At 36.7% G+C, this 18,701-nt stretch overlaps 1 protein-coding gene across 3 annotated transcripts in view; it reads left to right on the top strand.

Moving 5' to 3' along the window:
* Window positions 1-18,701, top strand: part of LOC107696539 (zinc finger transcription factor Trps1-like) — a 134,250-nt gene that overhangs the window by 23,455 nt on the left and 92,094 nt on the right. For all 3 annotated transcript variants that reach the window (XM_016496905.1, XM_016496904.1, XM_016496906.1), the window contains exon 3: window positions 15,629-16,488. In XM_016496905.1, the coding sequence (XP_016352391.1) occupies window positions 15,629-16,488 (860 nt within the window). The remainder of the gene's footprint in view (window positions 1-15,628; window positions 16,489-18,701) is intronic.

Below are 18,701 nucleotides of genomic sequence, written 5' to 3' on the forward strand. Positions count from 1 at the left end.
TATATTATCCATACTTTAAAAAGCCATTTAAAAACAAATTAATTGTGGTTCCACAAATAAAATTTAAAAGTAAAAAATATAGATATTTCTAAAATGTCTTTGCATGTATTTTATGAAAGTGTACATATTTTACATGATCATTTTATAAGTACAAATAATGAATTATTAGTTTTGTACAGAAAAGTTTGATTGTTAAGCATTTCTATCATAGTAGTTTCATGCATTATGTTTGTGGCTGTTCTTTTGCATATTTTCAAACTGATGAACAAATAATTATTTTCTGTGTTAATCGACATTATTGCACAAATGCTGTTGGCAGAATTTGACTTGAACCCGGAACATTTCTTTAACTTTGACTAAAACGAAGACCCCCAGCTTTGAAGTTCAGTTCAGACTCTCACGCAAGATATTACTTTAAGATTTACATGTAATAAAATGCGTATACTCTCAGTCTTGTTTTTTATTTGCTCAAAGAGTTCCTCAGCTTTTTCTGTTTGTTTTGTGGAAAGTCAGGTAGTCGGTTTAAAATGGCTAGAGTCTTATAATGAGATTGGGAGTGTCGCTTTAGAGAAGCCTGGGGTATGTCGCAACGTTTTGTGCTTTTAACTCAGAGGGGAAATGCATCTCAGGCTGTGGTTTACTGTTGGTTTCACACTGTAGCTGTAACGGCTTGCTTTGAATAGTAAAAAATATCATTGCAGCACAGGAGACTTTATTCAACTTTATTTAAAACTTTCTACCTGTTCAACTTTCTTTTTGTTAAAGTCAATGTTCAATCATCTCGGCTCATCTGAAATCTCTGGATATCTTATCTCATGGTGCGTCTCAGAGTGATTCCATGTTGGTGGGCTGCAATCAGCCGTTTCCTCCTGGGTAGGACATTGGGGAGATGCCAGCTCGTAAAAATCTCATAACCATTTCAATCATCAAGGTGCAGAGAAGGAAATTAAAGCTATTGTTCTGCCTGAAGGGTGGTTTTAACTGTCTGCTAGTCCTTCATGGGCAAGTTAAAAAACATCACAGAGCAGGAGGTGTTTCTGCTACTCCATAAACGGAGGAGTGTGAAAAGAGGAGAGCAGCCCAGCGCAGGCAGAGCAGGGGGAGAACAGAGGAACCTGAGCAGAAGTGATTTCTCATCAGTGCCTCGGGTAGCACGTTGTGCAATGAACAATCACGTCTGACTTTTCCTGTTGCTTAATAAATATATTTTTAGATGGGTACTACAGCACTGCTTGAAGGATCACACACGTGGTGTGACTTGCTTTCTGAACTGCAGAATTTTGAATTTCACTGGAGATTTAGAAAGACTGCTTGCATGGTTTGGCATTGAATTAGTTGTGCAGTTTTTATGATGACTTTTATTTATTTATGATTGTTGAATTGACTTGCCAGTTTTTATGAAGATTATTTAGCTATCCAAATAGATTTCTCAAATTACATTCCAAAATCAAAATACAAAAAAGAGATTATAATTTGCATAGGGAATATGTTACTAAATCTATTATAGAATATATTATATTTATTATTTTGTAACAAAATGACAATGCTTTTTATATGCATTACAGTAATGAGAATTTTAGGAGAAATGTACTTTGTCTTGAAAATAATGTCACAATGCAAAAAATATTATATACTTTCTTTCTCAAGGGTTTTTTTTTCACTTTCAAAATTTTCATTTAAAAAAAAAAAATATATATTTTTAATCTCCATAATCTTTAATCAAAATGCCGTAACTTGCTCTTCATCTGAAACAAATTTCTTTTTTTGTTGATGTCTCTTGAGTCATGTTAAGCAATAGCACAAAAGTTATTTGCAATGTTATTTGTTATTTGCTTATTTGCATTAGCAATGTTTTGGCATACCCTCATTTAATCTGGGTAATTTCTGGTATGCAATGCCCACTCTTCACCATCCAATCAGTTCCTAATGCATAAGTAAGTCTTGCCCTCCTTTTTTTCCCATTAAATGTCCTGTTTCATTTGGACATGTCATATAACGGAAGTAAAACATGTTGTGACCAGGAGTTCATGTAATCTTAAAAAAAACAGCCATTTCTCAGGTCCTTTAAGTTCCATGAGGTCTGTCATCCCATCTGTCTCTCCTTCCTTTCTCTCTGTCTTTTCACACACACACGCGTACACGCACGCACTCACACACGGTGGCGTTGGCGGAAGCCTGTTATCTGCAGTTCTCTCTAGAGCGCGTGATCCCTGCCCCTCTCTGGCAGCTCGGGGCCTGTGATCACAGGAAGCTTAAGGGAAGCAGTTGTTCTCTGTTGTCTCCGGTTCTAGCGTGCGCTGATTGAGTGCACAGAGGCCAGGTCATTCAGACAGGGGCCTCCGCTCCTCCCCCTCCACACTGCCTGACTGGAAGGCTGATTGGGGAGGGATTTGGGAAAGATTTGATAGAAAGTACTTCTTTTCTGTTCTGGTATAATGACACTCAAGCCAGAAGGTTCTCGGTCTTGCAAATTAAGCAGGTAGTTGTGAACAAGGCATTTGTGTGCTGTAAGGTCACATGCAAATTAGAAAATTGAGTCTGATCACAGCTTTTTCTTGGAAATTCAAGGGTTGCTGGTTAGAGGTTGACCAACATTTGCTGATATAAAAACTAAGTGGGAAGATTGTTAATTTTCTAATAAAGATCAGCAATGTTTTGTGGAAAATTGTAATTCATATTAAAGATTTGTTTATTTATTTATTAGTGCTGCACTTTCTTACAAAATTAACAATAATGACTTACCCTTGAAAATATTTTGTAATTATTTAAATAAATTAAATGTGGTTCATCACTACTGACAGTTTTTATTTGTTATTTTCATATGAATTGAATTACGTAAAAAAATAGATGAAAAGGAATAGAAATAAACTCAAAACTTTTTGGCATCATTTTGGCATGGCATTTTGTATATTATATATATCCATGTTCATACACATGGATGTTATACTGTTCTATGTAATTTACTGTGCTGTTATGTTTCTTCTACACATAAACTTAAAACTATGGGGGCGGTAAGATTTTTTAATGTTTCTTAAAGGAATTCTCTTATGCTCACAAAGGCTGCATTTATTTGATCAAAAATGCAGTAATATTTTGAAATATTATTACAATTTAAAATAACTGTTTTCTATTTTACTATTCTACTGTCAAAATGTAATTTATTCCTGTGAAGACAGAGCTAAATCTTCAGTAGCCATTGTCACATGATCCTTCAGAAATCATTCTAAAATGCTGATTTGGTGCTCGAGAAACATTTCTTTATATTATCAATGATGAAGAACATTTTGTGGAAACCATGATACCATGACATATTGGAATATCTGTCAAGCATTTTTGGTCGAGTGCAACAGGTCCACATGTTCTGCAGTTTGACTTCAGTTCAGTTGATTAAGAGAAGCAGCGGGGGGGAGGGGGGTTAAAACCTTGCCAACATTGCCAAAGGCAACAGTTTTTGGTGTTGCGTCTTTGATGTGAATGAGTTCTCATGAATAAACATGAAGGGGGGTTGTGTTGATTGTATTGTGTACCGTTGACATGCCACGTAAAAAAGGGGGAAAAAAAGTCACAGAGAGGGAGTTAGTCACGGGCCCTTCTTATTGAGCACGTCACCCTTTCACAAGCTGCCTCATGGAAGGAAAACGGGGTGAAGAGAATTATGGGAAAAGCTCTTTATTTTTGACATGCCAACCCCTCCTCTCTCCTTACTGTACAAACACACTCTCTCTCTTTATGACGTTTCTCTGTCAGTTTTGTACTTTCTCGCTCTCTCAAACTGAAACGACACATCGCTTAAGGTGGGTGGACTTCCTCTCACAGAGCTGTATATGAGTTGTGTGGCTGGATGACTCCACCACAAACGCGCAGGAATGAAATCATCTCCTGCAGGTCCGTCAACTCTTAATCTTTTGTTTATTGCACAACAGTAATTTAGTATGAAGATAAAGATGTAATGAGGTACAGCAAAATATTAATGAAAGTTGATGAGGTATAATTTTCTACCTGAAATGCACTTTTATGATTTCATATGTAGCTTTTTAAATCTTTTTTTTTTAAAACCTGGCTGTCTCCACAGGTTTTAATGAGGAACACCATAGTCTTCTTTTCAAGTGCTCTTTGCTTTTATTTTTTTTCCCTTTTTTCCTTTTGCATGCTGATATTTCAAAGTCAGTGGAATATTGGGCGTAGCACAGATCGGCGTTCCCGGACATCTGTACGGAGACAGATTTTGGCAGTCCCCGCCTCCTTCAAAGGCCTTAGTGTTGCAGTGGCAGTATTCGTTTTTTATCTTATTCTTCTCGCACTTTTGAGGATGGGAGGAGATTAGTATGCCGTTCCATACACGCACACACACATACACACACCCTCTGAAGAAAGCCTTGTGTTCTGGCAGGCCTGTTGATTTATTTCAGTCTCTAAAGATGTCTCCTCACTTCTTGTTTACATTAAAGGTTGAATCTCTTATGAGAGGCTGCCTACGTTCTGCACTTTCTCGTTTGATATTCAACTTAGGCCTGTCACGATAACAACTTTTTGTTGTGCGATATAATGCCCCAGAAATAATTGCGATAAACGATATTATTGTCGTTTTAAAGACCGTTTTATGCCACTGAATATATAATCATAATGTAACAGCATAATAATGCAAGAAGGCCTACACACTTCCAAATGACAACAAACTTTACATTTTTAAGAATATTTAGATCATGGAAATTAAGAATCAAAAATATTAGATACCTTTAAACCTTGAATAAATAATAAATAAACATTTTCTAACAAAAAGTGCAAAGTAACAAGTAGAAAAAAAAGAAAAATGCACAAAGAACTTGTATGGAGATTTTTCCATGTATAGATTTTTCCCTGACCTTCTTTTCTCTGTAAATTAAGGGTGCACACTATTGCTGAAAAACACAATCACTACTTAACAGTCAGATGTCTGTATGCACAAAGGCACAGATCCCTAAAAAAGGCCATATCTGCAGATGAAACTTTTTTTGTAGAAGCATTTTTTTTTTATTTTAACTAGCACCTCATGACTACACGTTATGTACGAGAATCTGCAAAAGACACAGGCACAAGTGGAATGTACAAAACACGGTGACATTAATTTTTAAGTAAATATAATGGCCGATATATTGCATCACCAAAAACGATTGAGGTCATGTACATATATTGCGCGATAAGTCGATATATTGATTATTGCGACAGGCCTAATTCAACTCTTCCTTGTATAATCTGTATCCTGATTTTTGCTTTCTGTTGATGACTAGATGCTGTTTAAGATGAACTGAAAAGATGAGATCATCGAAAAGAGATTATGGTTGCTATGGTAATAACTTTTCTTCATTTGTGTATGACACAGAAACGTGATGTTTTCGCCACTGGACAGCAGCATTAGCAATATTGGACTTAAAGTTAACAGAGACGGGAAGTGCAGCATGTGGTGCCAAAAATTGAAATGTGTGTTGTTATACATATTTCTTATAGAAAATACATAATTGTTTCATTGTGTTAAAGACCCTGTGAAATTTTGAAACCCTTTGGGTTTTAGTCCATCTGTGTTAGTTCTGACGGCAATAGTGTGCTCCTAAAAGCTGGCAGAATAGCCCATTGCAGATATACATTTTAAATGTACATCTTTTTTTACCCCAAGAAAACTGACCAACAAGTATTTTTGACTCACCCTGAACTACAAAGATTTTTATCCAATCAAATAATCCCCAACTAAAGCCTGTTGGCTATTTGATTATTTAAAAAAGGGACATTTCCCTTTGATATGTCCCACCCAAACTTCCTGTTTTATGTCACTGATAGTTAAAACTGAAAACAGTTGTTATTCTTAACTCTTAAAGACCTAGAACAGTTTTGGGGCACCTGACACGCCTGCCATTTTCTTTGTTTTTTTTAAGACCTATTCTAGCAGTCAGCATCAATTGTCATATATCATTATAAACAGGAGAACTTGAAGTTTCAGTCTAGCTAATTTAAAGTCCCAGTTTTCCTTTTGTTTTCTCTAAGAATGAATGAATTTCCAGAATTTTAAGAAAAACACAAGCAGCAATTGTGTGTTTTTTACTGTGTACTCAAACAGAAACTCCTGAAGTTTGTATCTGAGTGTTTTACACTTCCAAATAAAATTTTGTCTACATATAACATTCCTCAAGCGAGTTATAGCCATTTATTACAATATTGTTATAGGCGCTTTTCAGTGAAAAACAGGTCTATTTAGTTTACTAACAATATAGATGTGTCCAAAAACATTTAGGGAGTAAAGAAAATGGAATCAGTGTTATATAATAACAAAACACAGTAAAAAAAAAAGTTACTTTTTTTCAGAGAAATATATTTTCAATCTGAGTATGAACAACAACAATCACAAACTGTGCAGCTTTTTAGTGAAAACAATTGCATAAATTGTCTTTGGCAACAAAAATACAAACAGTGCAAATGATTCACGAAATACACACCAAATGAGTGAGAAATATACAGAGTGCAACAGAAAAAAATAGTGAAAATGATCTTTATGAACTATATAAGAATTATTTACATAATATACATAATATAAATGATCGATCCGCTGGCTGTAATCTGCGTCGGAATCGATTTTACCGGGACATTGCCTAGCGACGCAAAGACATAAATTCCAGTGCTTTATCTGATATGTACCACTGTTTCATCCTTGCTTTTGGTTTGTTTTATGTCAAAGTACTCAGTCGTGTGTTTTTCTGGGCTTTTTCAGAGAGTTCTCTCATGCAAATGTGTTATTTTGTGTTTGTTTTCATGCACGCACGACAGACTTTACTTTCACTTAACGTTTGTTCAAATTTACAATGAAAAATCCTAAATGGTGGTTCAAAAGACCAAAACCTATGTTTATTTTTTGAATATGGCACAGTTTGAACCAATCTGGGCACAGGGGTGGGACTAAGCATCAACAATCGTTCCTGTTTGGCTCAGAGGAACGAAATGCATTGGTTTCTTCTGACGAATCAACGTTGTCAAAATGTGATGACGTAATCATGTACATTACGGAGCCTCTGAATATCCAAATAAGACGAATGAGATATCTTTACAGCACTTTTTAAAGCATTCAGATAGGATTAGCGGTTCAAAAGTTATTATACATTTAAGAACAATAGTTATTTTTAGCCGTGGGCGGCTGTCTCGGTCTTTGAGGGTTAACCAGTCTTTGTTTTGTTTTGATTCGTTTGATTTTTATATTTATTTATTTATTTTTTATTTTTTGCTCTGCTTTTTGTTTTGTCTTTCTTTCTTTCTTTCTTTCTTTCTTTCTTTCTTTCTTTCTTTCACAAATATTCATTTTTTTTTACACATAATGCATAATAAAATGCATATTGGTATTCAGTAAGAGGTCTGATGCCTATTGTCTTGATGCCGTGAAGACAGACCAGCCCTTCTGTCTCTAGCTGCCTGTTGCATTCTGAAAGTCATTTGTGGCACGAGAGCTACTTTTTCTTGGTTTTTGGCTTTTACTTTTTCTAGCTAAAATTTCTATATTCGGTACCAATACCAGTGAAAATCCACGGTTCTCGGTACCAATTTCGGTACCAAAGCAAAACACAAAAACATGCTAATTAAAAAACACATTTTTATGAATAAAGTCAAAGAAAAATTAAATGTACAAAAATCAATGCCATTCTTTATACTTATTTAAAATTGTGTTTCAAGTTTTTCTGCAAGTAATAAAAGTATGAAAAAAGTAAACACGTTTCACCCAAAAGTTTTTGTCATATTTCTGCTGCCGCTGAAAAAACATCTGAATTTAGATAAGATTACATATATTAAGTGTATATCAAATAGATGGAAACTGTAGTATTAAAAACACTTTACAATAAAATTACATGTGTTAAATAGCATGACCTATCAATAAACAATAGTTATAGCAATTATTCTTCTTAGGGTTAATTTCAAAATGTACTAATACATAAAATCAAAATTTCAATCTGTTAAAATTATTTAATGCACAATGAACAAACATGAATGATCAAGTGTTTGTATTAAATAACATTCAAAAACATTAATGTTGTAAAATATATATTGTTCACTCACTGTAAGTTGATGCTAAATAATAACATTAAGTCATGTTAATGAATGGTATCTTATTGTAAAGTCTATACAGTAGATACAATTTGACCATACTTTCATTTAATCCAAACTGTGTACATATTTAACTTTAAAGGGCTTTTAAAACCTGCTAGAGTTATCCATACGAGAATAACAACTAAGTTAGCTAAAAAAAAGCCCAGAACTGCTTTTCTGACAGACTGATATGACATAAACAATGTTAACCATTTGTACATTCTCTAACACACATACGTTAGATTCATAGTTCATTTAAAAGCCTCTGGTGTGTCAAAATAGTAAATACCATCATGTCCTCCTGTTTTTTTACCCTAATAAAAGTTATAGGAGCATTAAATAGCTAATAAAGAAGCTTCATTCTGTGTTTCCCACAGACTTGCACACTATTTGTGGCGGCATATTTATCAAAATTCATTCTCTGCCAGCAGGAGGCGCTTGTAGAGTGGGAGAGATCGAGGTTTCCCCGGTAACCGCTGTACACAAAGCAGCGCTTCGCTCACAAACGCTGCTTTATCAGACATTACATGCAAGATTTAAATGAAAATGACATCCAAAATTTTCTGAAGACAGTCGGATTCTTTCAGAAATACAGTGATATAAAAATTAGTTATAAAAGATTTTGAAACGTGCAGTGCCCATGTTTATTCAACGAAGTCAAAACCTTTTGGAAAATCTGTTTGTGGCAGTCAGTTTTGATATTGTGGCGGGCCGACACAAATAAATCAATGTATGGGAAACAGCCGCACTTATGCTAACTTACCTGCTTGAACTCTTTCATTTGATCCAGGTGTCGGTCTTTAAAGTGTTTTGTTAGTTTGATGTGTTTCCTCCTTTTGAGGTCGTCAGTGCTTTTGTGAAGAGGATAGCTTTCGGATAGCGCATCAAGAACCGGGTTGACCGGGTACTCGGTACCACCGGTACTTAAGAAAACCTGGTACCATAACGCTTTCATTTTTTTAGTACCGACTTGGTACCGAAGTTCCGGGTCTTTTGACAACACTAATCAGTATAATTGTAAATTTTAATTTCTTTACTCTTACTTTCAAGGAAAGAAAATCCATTTTCAGATGTATGGTATAGAGAAACATCCTGTATCTGAAGAAGAAAAATAGAGCACTTAAATGAAATTGACTCAATGTCACAGCTTGGTAGTTATCTTGCTTTAGAGGCAATTATTTCTTTGCCATATTTTAGCCCAGGGTCAAATTAATGTGACACACAGCCGCATGGTTCATATGTGAAAGTGTGTGTATCACCTGATTTGGAGGGTGGATGTGGAGGGGGGGGGGACTGACTCTGAGCCCTGTTCCTCCTCTTGACATTTTGCCTTAATGATAATTAATTGCACTGCTTCTATCTAGCATCTCACATATGTGTTTTCCATATACCCTCCACATACTTGAAACTCTGCTCCACAGACAGTAATGTGATTTATTCCTAATGTTACAAACAAGATTAAAAAAACTCCTTTGGAAGATGGATCGGGGTCCTTCGAGTCCTTTCTCACCACAAAAGTCTGCGTTGGTGACATCATAAAGGATGGGAGGAATAATAAAGGACACTGTACAAGGTGGGATAGATGGGGGAACACTTTTATGACGACTGGCTCTTAGACGTGACCGCACACACATGGTATGCCTGACGGATCCGAGTCGTGGCTAATTGCCATGTGTGCTGTTGAATATGCCATTGTTAGAGTGGAAAGCAGGGCCTGTTTCACTTTAAAGTGATGTTCTTTTTTTTCTTGTCGTTCTCCTCTTGTAGCCCCCAAAAGTTGATTATTGGTAAATCCCAGAACATGCAAGTAAAATCAGATGGAAATACAGTTCTTTATTTGAGTTTGTTAAAGTTTAGCCCTGTCGTTGCTGTGATCGTACCAGTTACTCATTTAGAAATTAATTCCTCCACACTGTCTTCCAGCCATGACAGAAAGCAATTAGAGTGTATAGTTTCTCTCTTTTTTTTTCTTGTCTGTTGCTTCAATTTATGATGCCGTAAATAAAGGATGCAAAATGAGTCTCATCATTTTAGATCTCAGGGAACTCAATATTCTGCCTGACTGATCAGAGGTGCGTGTGCCAGCGCAACTGCATTAGTATTTATATGAGGGAGCGTCAGCATGCCTGTGTGTATAGGGTTTGTTATTTAAGACTTCGCTCAGATCCACCCCCGATGGATTGAAAGCACAGGCCTGAATTATGAGAAGGCGGTTTGGGTAATGTATTTTTAATAAACAGACTTTCTGGGTGAAGAGCTCGGAGTGACCCAGGCTGCAGCGCTCCATGGGGTCCTCCAGCTGTGTGAATCTCCGCTCCCATGTGATCCTCCTGGGACCGCGATGTAGAGAGGATTACATCTGAACTCACAGTGGAAGATTGAGGGACACAAGTCTGGGACCAAAATAAAGTAGCTATGGGCTGGCTTGAGTAATTGGCAGTTTGTTCAGTTTAGTCAGGAATAGCTCACTCAGAAATGAAAATTCTGTCATTATTTACCAATGTTGTTCCAAAACGGTATGAGTTTCTTTCTTATTCGAAACATCAATTTTAAAGATTGTGCTGGTCGCTATTTTTCATGCAGCTAAATAGGCAATGAATCTGTATACATTCAAAAAGATTACAACATCCATATGTATCATAAAAGTACTCTATATGATAGTTTGAAAAACAAACTGAAAGTTCAAATCGTTCCTTTTACCTTTGTGCACAAAGTTTCAGGATAAGAAAGCGCAAAAGTTTCAGCTAGTGCTTGTTCCATAATGCACAAGTTGCTTTCATGTGTCATCAGATTCAAGCGAATGAATTAATCTGTATTTCAGTTGTATATTATTTAACACATGTGCTTGGTGATATATGGAATATTAGCAATAGTCTATTTGTGATGAATTTGTTGACACTTTAAACAGATGCAACCTAGTGATTTTAATACTTTTTATTTGGCTATAAGTCTCTTAAATAATGTATCATTAGACTAATTTCCAATCTGAGGCTTGGGACAGATTTTAGATTTTCTTTTTAGTAGTGTTGAATTTAAACTTTAGTTGGAACCAATACAGTTAAATTTAATACATTTACATTTCCGTACTTTAATGATGTCTGTCGTCATGCAGTGTTATACTGTGAATACTGTCAAAAGCTGAAAAGAATAATTTAAATATTCACATGTCCTATTTAACTACAGAAATTGCTTATAGTTAAAAAAAGGGTTTTATTTGGTAGACTTTTTGAAAATATTAATAAGCAGTTCTGTTTTTTTTAAGAAATAGTATTTTTTATTTATAGCCCAAAAAAAATCTAAATAATTCAGTAATTAAAAACATTCTCACCATACAAAAAATGGGAACATTTAAAATACAAATATAAATTAACATCTGTATATATTATAAAGATGTACATGTAATGCACAAATATCATGTCACTTTCTTTACAAATGTATTAAACTTCCAGCATCTGCAGGCACTTAACAATTCAACTCAAAACATTCGTATCTGACGGATGTTTCACAACATCACAATGATCCGAAATGAACTACAGATGAAAAGCGGATTGCTGAGTGGCAAACTAATGTTGTGAGACCACTTGCCATCAGTTTACATTCACACAAACTCCACTAATGTCGCACAGGCAGCTCCCTGTGAAAAAGTCAGCACTTGCTGGGTTCCTGTTGGCCCAGCTCTAGTATCAAAAGGGCTGGCCACATACACATAGAGCCTCATTTGTGAAGAGGCAATGTGACTCCAAATATGTCATCTTCATTGTCAAACTCATTTAGGAGATCTTGTTTCAAACACAACAACAAATACAGGGGATTTCCTCAACAATCTGGCCCAGTCTGGTCAGTGCTGATGAGATTTTTAGTGGTAGGGTCTAACTCATGGCAGGAAGAGACCAAGTCGTTCCTACTAGGCAATATATTGTGGAGCCCAGACAATGTCCAGGTGGTTGAAGTTAGACCCTGGCAGTGGGAGTATATGTAAAAGTTATTTCTGCATGTGTTTGTATTTTGCGCATTTCTTTACTGTGTGCGCTCATTATAGTTGATTTGGTTAAGAGCGTCTGCAGTGTGTCGAGGTGTTGCATAGCAAGAGATTACTGCTTAATGAGTCTGCTTAAAATACACACCCACACACATACAAACACACACCGGGAAGATGACAAAACCTATGTGGTACAAGCAACATGCAGAAACACACAGGAAATTAGCCATCATTTAAATGCATTAATTTTTTGCATTTGCATTAAATGCAAAATTAATTGCATTTATTTTGGATCTTATAATAACAATAATTCCCCAAAAAGAACAAAAAATGTTGGTCTGTTCTGCCTGGGTCTGTGTATGATTAACTGTTTAAAAAAATAATAATTTAAGGACACAACCAGTGTTGGGAAGGTTACTTTGGAAATGTAATAGGTTACAGATTACAAGTTACCCTACTTAAAATGTAATAAGTAGTGTAACTTTTTAATTACTTTATTAAAGTAATGTAACTGATTACATTTGATTACTTTTTGATTACTTTTCTAAATTTCTAATGTTTTCAACTGTTAATCATTTTCAAACATGTAAACCAGGCAGGGTTAAACTTTCATATGTGCTCAACACTGATAACTGTCAGACTTTCGAAATCCTTCATCACTTGAATTAAGATTATAATATTTTTATTTTAAAGGAGACATTGGATGCAAAATAACGTAATTCCGTTACATGTAACTAGTTACTCCCCAACACTGGACACAACACATGTAAATGTCTTCAGCACGCAAAATTTGCATCTGATGGCATGTTAATTGAACTATCCTGATATGTCACACTTCTCATAAAAGCGTTTTTCTCAACAGGAATGTTGCGTTAAAGCATTGTCAGTTTTGATTGTGCATACAATGTTTTTTTGTGTGTGTGTGTGATTAAATCACACAGAGCTTTTCCATCACCATGTCACAATGACAGTGATCAAACGCCTGTCGACAAGTAGATTTCTCCAATAAAAAAGAAAAACAAATGTCAAAACATAATATATAGCTTTAAATCATGTGGCTGATGAAAGCAATTGACAGCATTTTGTTTATTCGCTTCTCCAAGACCCCCTGGAATTCTTCACTAAGTAGGCTAACACTTGCTTAACACTCCCATACACAGTGTCAGAATCATCAGTTTGTAAGCTAGTTGTAGTAATGCTCTCTTATCAAATCCCTATTGAGCTTTGACTCCTGTCATTAGGTTGCATTAGCTGAAGTGTCATAGAGCGCTCAAGGGACAGCCCTGTTCCTTCTTCTGCTCTGTATGCAGACAGAGGCCGCTGTCGATCCATTCACCCCCTCCTTACTTTTTTTAATGAAGAAAATCGATTGTCCTGTCCTTTTCAAAAAGCATATTATACTTTATTAAGTAAGTTCTTGAGTAGGCACAATAACACAAGAGGAGCAGTTTAATATAGGAAAGGAAAAGGAGGTGGGGGTGGATAGTGAACTAGTGATTTGAATTGACTGGTACAGGAACGCAGCAAATGCCTGGGAGCTATAAAAGCAGATTATTCGGTTTCTGATGGCGGCCTGGAATGGTAATGTCTCACCGCTTCCCCTGCAAGTTTTAATGTAATTGTGCACCATATCAGGTATTAAAAAAAATGATTGTCTTCCCACTCTATTCCTTTTTTTTCTTCTATGTTGGTTAAGATGTTTCTTAGTATTCCATCCTGATAGCAAGACCTGTTCCTTTATTCTCAGAAACTGAGAGACAGTGAAAGGAAAATGACAATGGGAAAGTGTTTAGTTCAGTAAATCAATAGCTCTCTAAATAAGTTCTGTAGCCTAATATGCTATGCAAATTTTAAATCGAGTTAACTTGTCCACAGTATATTAGACAAAAACAGGGATCAAATCGTTTAGATTTGAACTGACTTGAATTGTGAACTGATTTGACTGAATCATTGAAAATACCCGACTCAAAAGAAGAATTAATCACAAATATGTTATTACAATGGCTTGTGGGCATGTTTATTCACCAGCTTTACACATGAGTAATATCTAGCAGATGAAACATTTTAGAGCACAGCATAAATAAAACATATATTCATGAGGGATGTGAATCGTAAGTTTTTATAATTCTGGTTCTGATTCTTCTTAATGATTCTTGTTTCATTTAATGATCTTTTTAGTACTTTTAAGGAAGAATATTTGGAAATAAAGAAAAGTTAATTATATTGCATTTACTTCCCTCAGCAGTCTAATAATGAGATCATGTAAGATTTCAACAGAACAAATATATATAATATAACTGTGTTTGCACAGACTTTTTGATGACTTTCCATGGACTTATTAGAGGTGGCAAAAATGAATTCCAATAAATGTCTTAATTCCAATAACATATATATTAAACAAAATACAAATGCAGAATGTAGAAGCATATTTTGTTTGTATTTATTTATTTTTGCATGTAGTGCTACATCGTTGATTGCGTTTCTTGTTATGATACAATAATGATATGTCGTTTTGGATGTTTTATGACAGATTAAGAATGTAGGCTTTCAAGAACTGGGATCAGCCATTAGTTGCATCTCTTCTACCAGTCAGTCACGCTCGCTACAGACACCACTGTTATTTGAATAAATGTGTTCAAAAGCAATCTTTTTTTAGAGGGTAGTTATATGACAGACAGGTGCGTTTCTCATCAATATCAATTTTAAATGGATAGCACACCCGCCATGAGAGTGTAAGAGATGCTGTGAGTGATATGACTGGGTGTGGTTATATTTGTGATTCGATTTTCAAGGCTTTTATTAACTTAGCTCGGGTTAAGGTGTGGCCCTTCTGTAAAGCATGAATTTCTTTATTTAATATCCATTTGCATCACAGACTAAATGAGGAAATTGCTCTCGACAGTCTGTCGAAATAAGACAGGTCCCTGTTTTGTTAAACCATGAGAAACTGTAATTGCCCTATATTGAAACTGGCCAACACGCACACCATCCTGCAAATGCAAAATTATGTTTAACTGAGCGCTATGCTAAACCTTTCGTAGAAATTCACTTTTGTGCAGTTTGTGCCAAAGGAAAGTCTAGTTAATAGTGCGATTTGCCTGCTATGAACAAACACGCATTACCTCATTGAGTTCTGACATTTTTTGCTATGAATCACTTTATAAATTCCACATTTTTTTCTCTCTCTCCCCTATCATCTTTGATTTTGGTAACTGATTAAAATGTGTATCCCTAAGCCACATCAGTGACATAAGTGCACAGATTTTATTCATTAAACATCATCAACAAAGGCCGGCGCCGACATAGTCACCAATATTAGAACCTCATTGCTGTTCATGGATTGAGCTGGAACAGCAGAACTGTTTCTAGGGCATTCCGTCTCTGATTTTCAAAAATCAAAGAACAATCGAAAAGCTTTTATAGAGAGCAGAATAGGCTCCATTGGCTCAAAAATTTGTTTTTAGTATGTGAGCAGTCAGAACCACACATTGAGCAAGCTACTTGAGTAATGGCGAATCTCTAACATTGGTCTTCTCTTTTGCTGGGTTCCAGATATGGTGCGGAAAAAGAATCCCCCTTTGAGAAGCTTCGGCGGTGAAGAAGAGGAGGGCGAGCCGGTGGCGGCCGAGGCCACAGGCCCAGAGAGCGGGAACGCGGGGAGCCAGGCTTCAGAGCCCGACAGGGCTGTGGGCGAAGAACTGGAGGAACCGTCCTCCCCTGGCCCCATCAAACCAGACAAGCCTGACTTGCATAACTCCAGCCACAACCTGGCAGCATCCTACTCTAGCCGCGAGTGCACTGATACAGAACCGGTGGACTCTACCGCCTCCCCAACGAACTCTGATCCAGGTGAGAGAGGAGACTGTGAGGATGACCAGAACAGTCTAAAACCCACCACCCGGTCAGGTGGTGTCATCGTACAGGGCTGCACCAGTAATGGAGAGGAGAGGGACGCCACACACAGCCCCCTAGCGTTGCTGGGCTCTGACAGCCTTCGTTGTTTGGCTATCGAAGGCTCTATAGTCCCTCCGGTTACACTTCATCCACAGAGGCCCATTGGGGGAGTGGAGGACACCCCTAGCCCTCTGGGAGCTGAGACGGGAGCACCTCCACCCATCTCACCCAAACTACAAGACTTCAAGTGCAACATTTGTGGGTACGGTTACTACGGCAACGACCCCACGGACCTGATCAAACACTTTCGTAAGTACCATTTGGGTCTGCACAACCGGACACGGCAGGATGCGGAGCTGGACAATAAGATTCTGGCACTACATAACATGGTGCAGTTCACAGCCCAAACACAGGCCAAAGACTCAGCGCACCTCCTCAGCCAGTCAGTTCAGAGCGGCTCTGCGGCGGAAGCAGGGTCACCCAGGTCCTCCGTACTTAATGGCACCTATGACGTACAGGTAATCACAAAGCAGATGAAAGGAGAGAAATGTTGTTTCTAGATATACATATTCATTCAATACTATAGTAAATAATAAAAATACTAATAAATATAAAAAATACATTAAAAAACAGAATAGTGAAACAAACTAAAATATTAAAGTTTTTTTAAACTACTGAAAATAGAAACGGAAAATTTGAAGTACTGCTCAAATCTTTGGGGTCGGATTTTTGTTCTGTACAGCAAAGTGAGTAAAGAGACATTTATAATGTTAAAACAATGTTAAAGTTTTGTATTTCAAATAAATGATGTTCTTTTGAGAGTTCTATTCATCGGAAAAAATCCTAAAAAAAACACAGTTTTCACAAAAGTACTAAGCAGCACAACCGTTTTCAACATTGATAATAAAAATAAATGTTTCTTGAGCACCAAATCAGCATATTAGAATGAATTCTAAAGAATCACGTAAAAAAAAACACAGTTTTCACAAAAGTACTAAGCAGCACAACCGTTTTCAACATTGATAATACAAATAAATGTTTCTTGAGCACCAAATCAGCATATTAGAATGAATTCTAAAGAATCACGTGACACTGATGACTGGAGTGATGATGCTGAAAATTCAGCTATAAATTTATTCAGTAATAAATTACATTTTAAATATATATTAAAACAGAAAAAATATTATAAAAATGATACATATTTCAAAATATTAATGTTTTACTGTATTTTTGTTAAAGTAAATGTAGCCTTGGTGAGCATAAAATACTTTTTTCAAAAACATTAAATAGTCTTACCAACATGTGTATTTATGCATATTAGAGTTTTGCTTCATTCCTCTCATCACCTGTATTGAAAACAAATTAAGTCTCCTTTCTGCTTTGCCTGTGAAATGCTATTTAATGATGCATGTAGTTGCTTCCTATGTAGAGTGTTCCAAATCAGTGACTTGTGTGGGCCCATTTCAGTTAAGATGCGGCCTTAGAAGGCAGCTGCCTATGTAAGAAGCAAGACGGCCTTATAGTTTTGGAGCAGTGCTGTAGTCAGACCCATGGGTCATTAAGGCTTAAAAATGATGCATGCACATGCAACTGTGAAACTTAAAATTTGTCACCGATGTAAAACCACTAGAGGGATGGTAACCGTACATGATGCATGCAAAGTCATGCACACGCAGAAACTCACACGCTGATGAACATTGGCTGCATTAATTCCAAAATTTTGACTAGCCCTCATAGAGTCTGTGTTTGTTTGTGTGTGCTATAAAATAACGTCATGAATAAGCAATCAAGCTGCTCCGTTCAAATTGAAATGCAAAAATCATTTGTAGGGGTGCTCCGATCAGGATTTTTGAGGCAGATCACCGATCGCCGATCACAGAAAGCAGTATCTGCCGATACCGATCGCAGATACTGATCTTTTTAAAGCCTTCTTTTTATCGTAACTATTTATAGTGATACTCCAATCAGGATTTTTAGACATTTATTCAGGGCCTGAATTTCATTTTTGAAAATGGGGGGAATTCCCCTCTTAGGTGACTGTTGTGAGAGGGGAAGCAGCTTTCACACAGGAGTCCACTACTGATCCGTGGCTGTTTACCACAAACACAACATTTATCCATTATTTGGATTTCAAATCCAAAAATTGTCACTGAAATTGCTTTTTCAGCATCGCAATAATTTTTTTTACACAGTACAGTAATACACTCTTTCACAGACATGTTTAAGCACGATAAATATAAGACTGTTAGTTTAATTCAACGCTTGCAGCGCAGCAAAAATAGACTCAGTGCGGAAACGATCGCTGCACTGCTGCAGTCGCACCGCTCATGAACGCACTGTAGGGCCGCAACAGTGTACAGTGAACGCTTTAATCCGTTAACATGAGCGCGGAAAAAATACGCACCACATACTCACTGCAAACGGAGTAATGTGAACCTGGCATTATGTGTGTGTGCGCTGCGAGTGTGCATGAGCGCTCAGTCTCCAGGAGAGCGCGCGAGCACTGAATGGTTAAACACTGGCTGTGAACCTGGCATTATGTGTGTGCTCTGCGAGTGTGCATAAGTGTACGGTCTCCAGGAGAGCGCGAGAGCGCAGAATGGTTAAACACTGGCAAGAATTAAAAAGAAATGCAATTTATAAACTTTAGTGGCGATGTGACACTGCCTCGACTGTGCAAGTGACAATTCCTGTGTCAACTGTGCAGCGTGCAGCTCGCTTATAGACAGAC

Source organism: Sinocyclocheilus anshuiensis, unplaced genomic scaffold, assembly GCF_001515605.1.
Source record: "Sinocyclocheilus anshuiensis isolate Anshui unplaced genomic scaffold, SAMN03320099.WGS_v1.1 scaffold590, whole genome shotgun sequence".
Taxonomy (NCBI): domain Eukaryota; kingdom Metazoa; phylum Chordata; class Actinopteri; order Cypriniformes; family Cyprinidae; genus Sinocyclocheilus; species Sinocyclocheilus anshuiensis.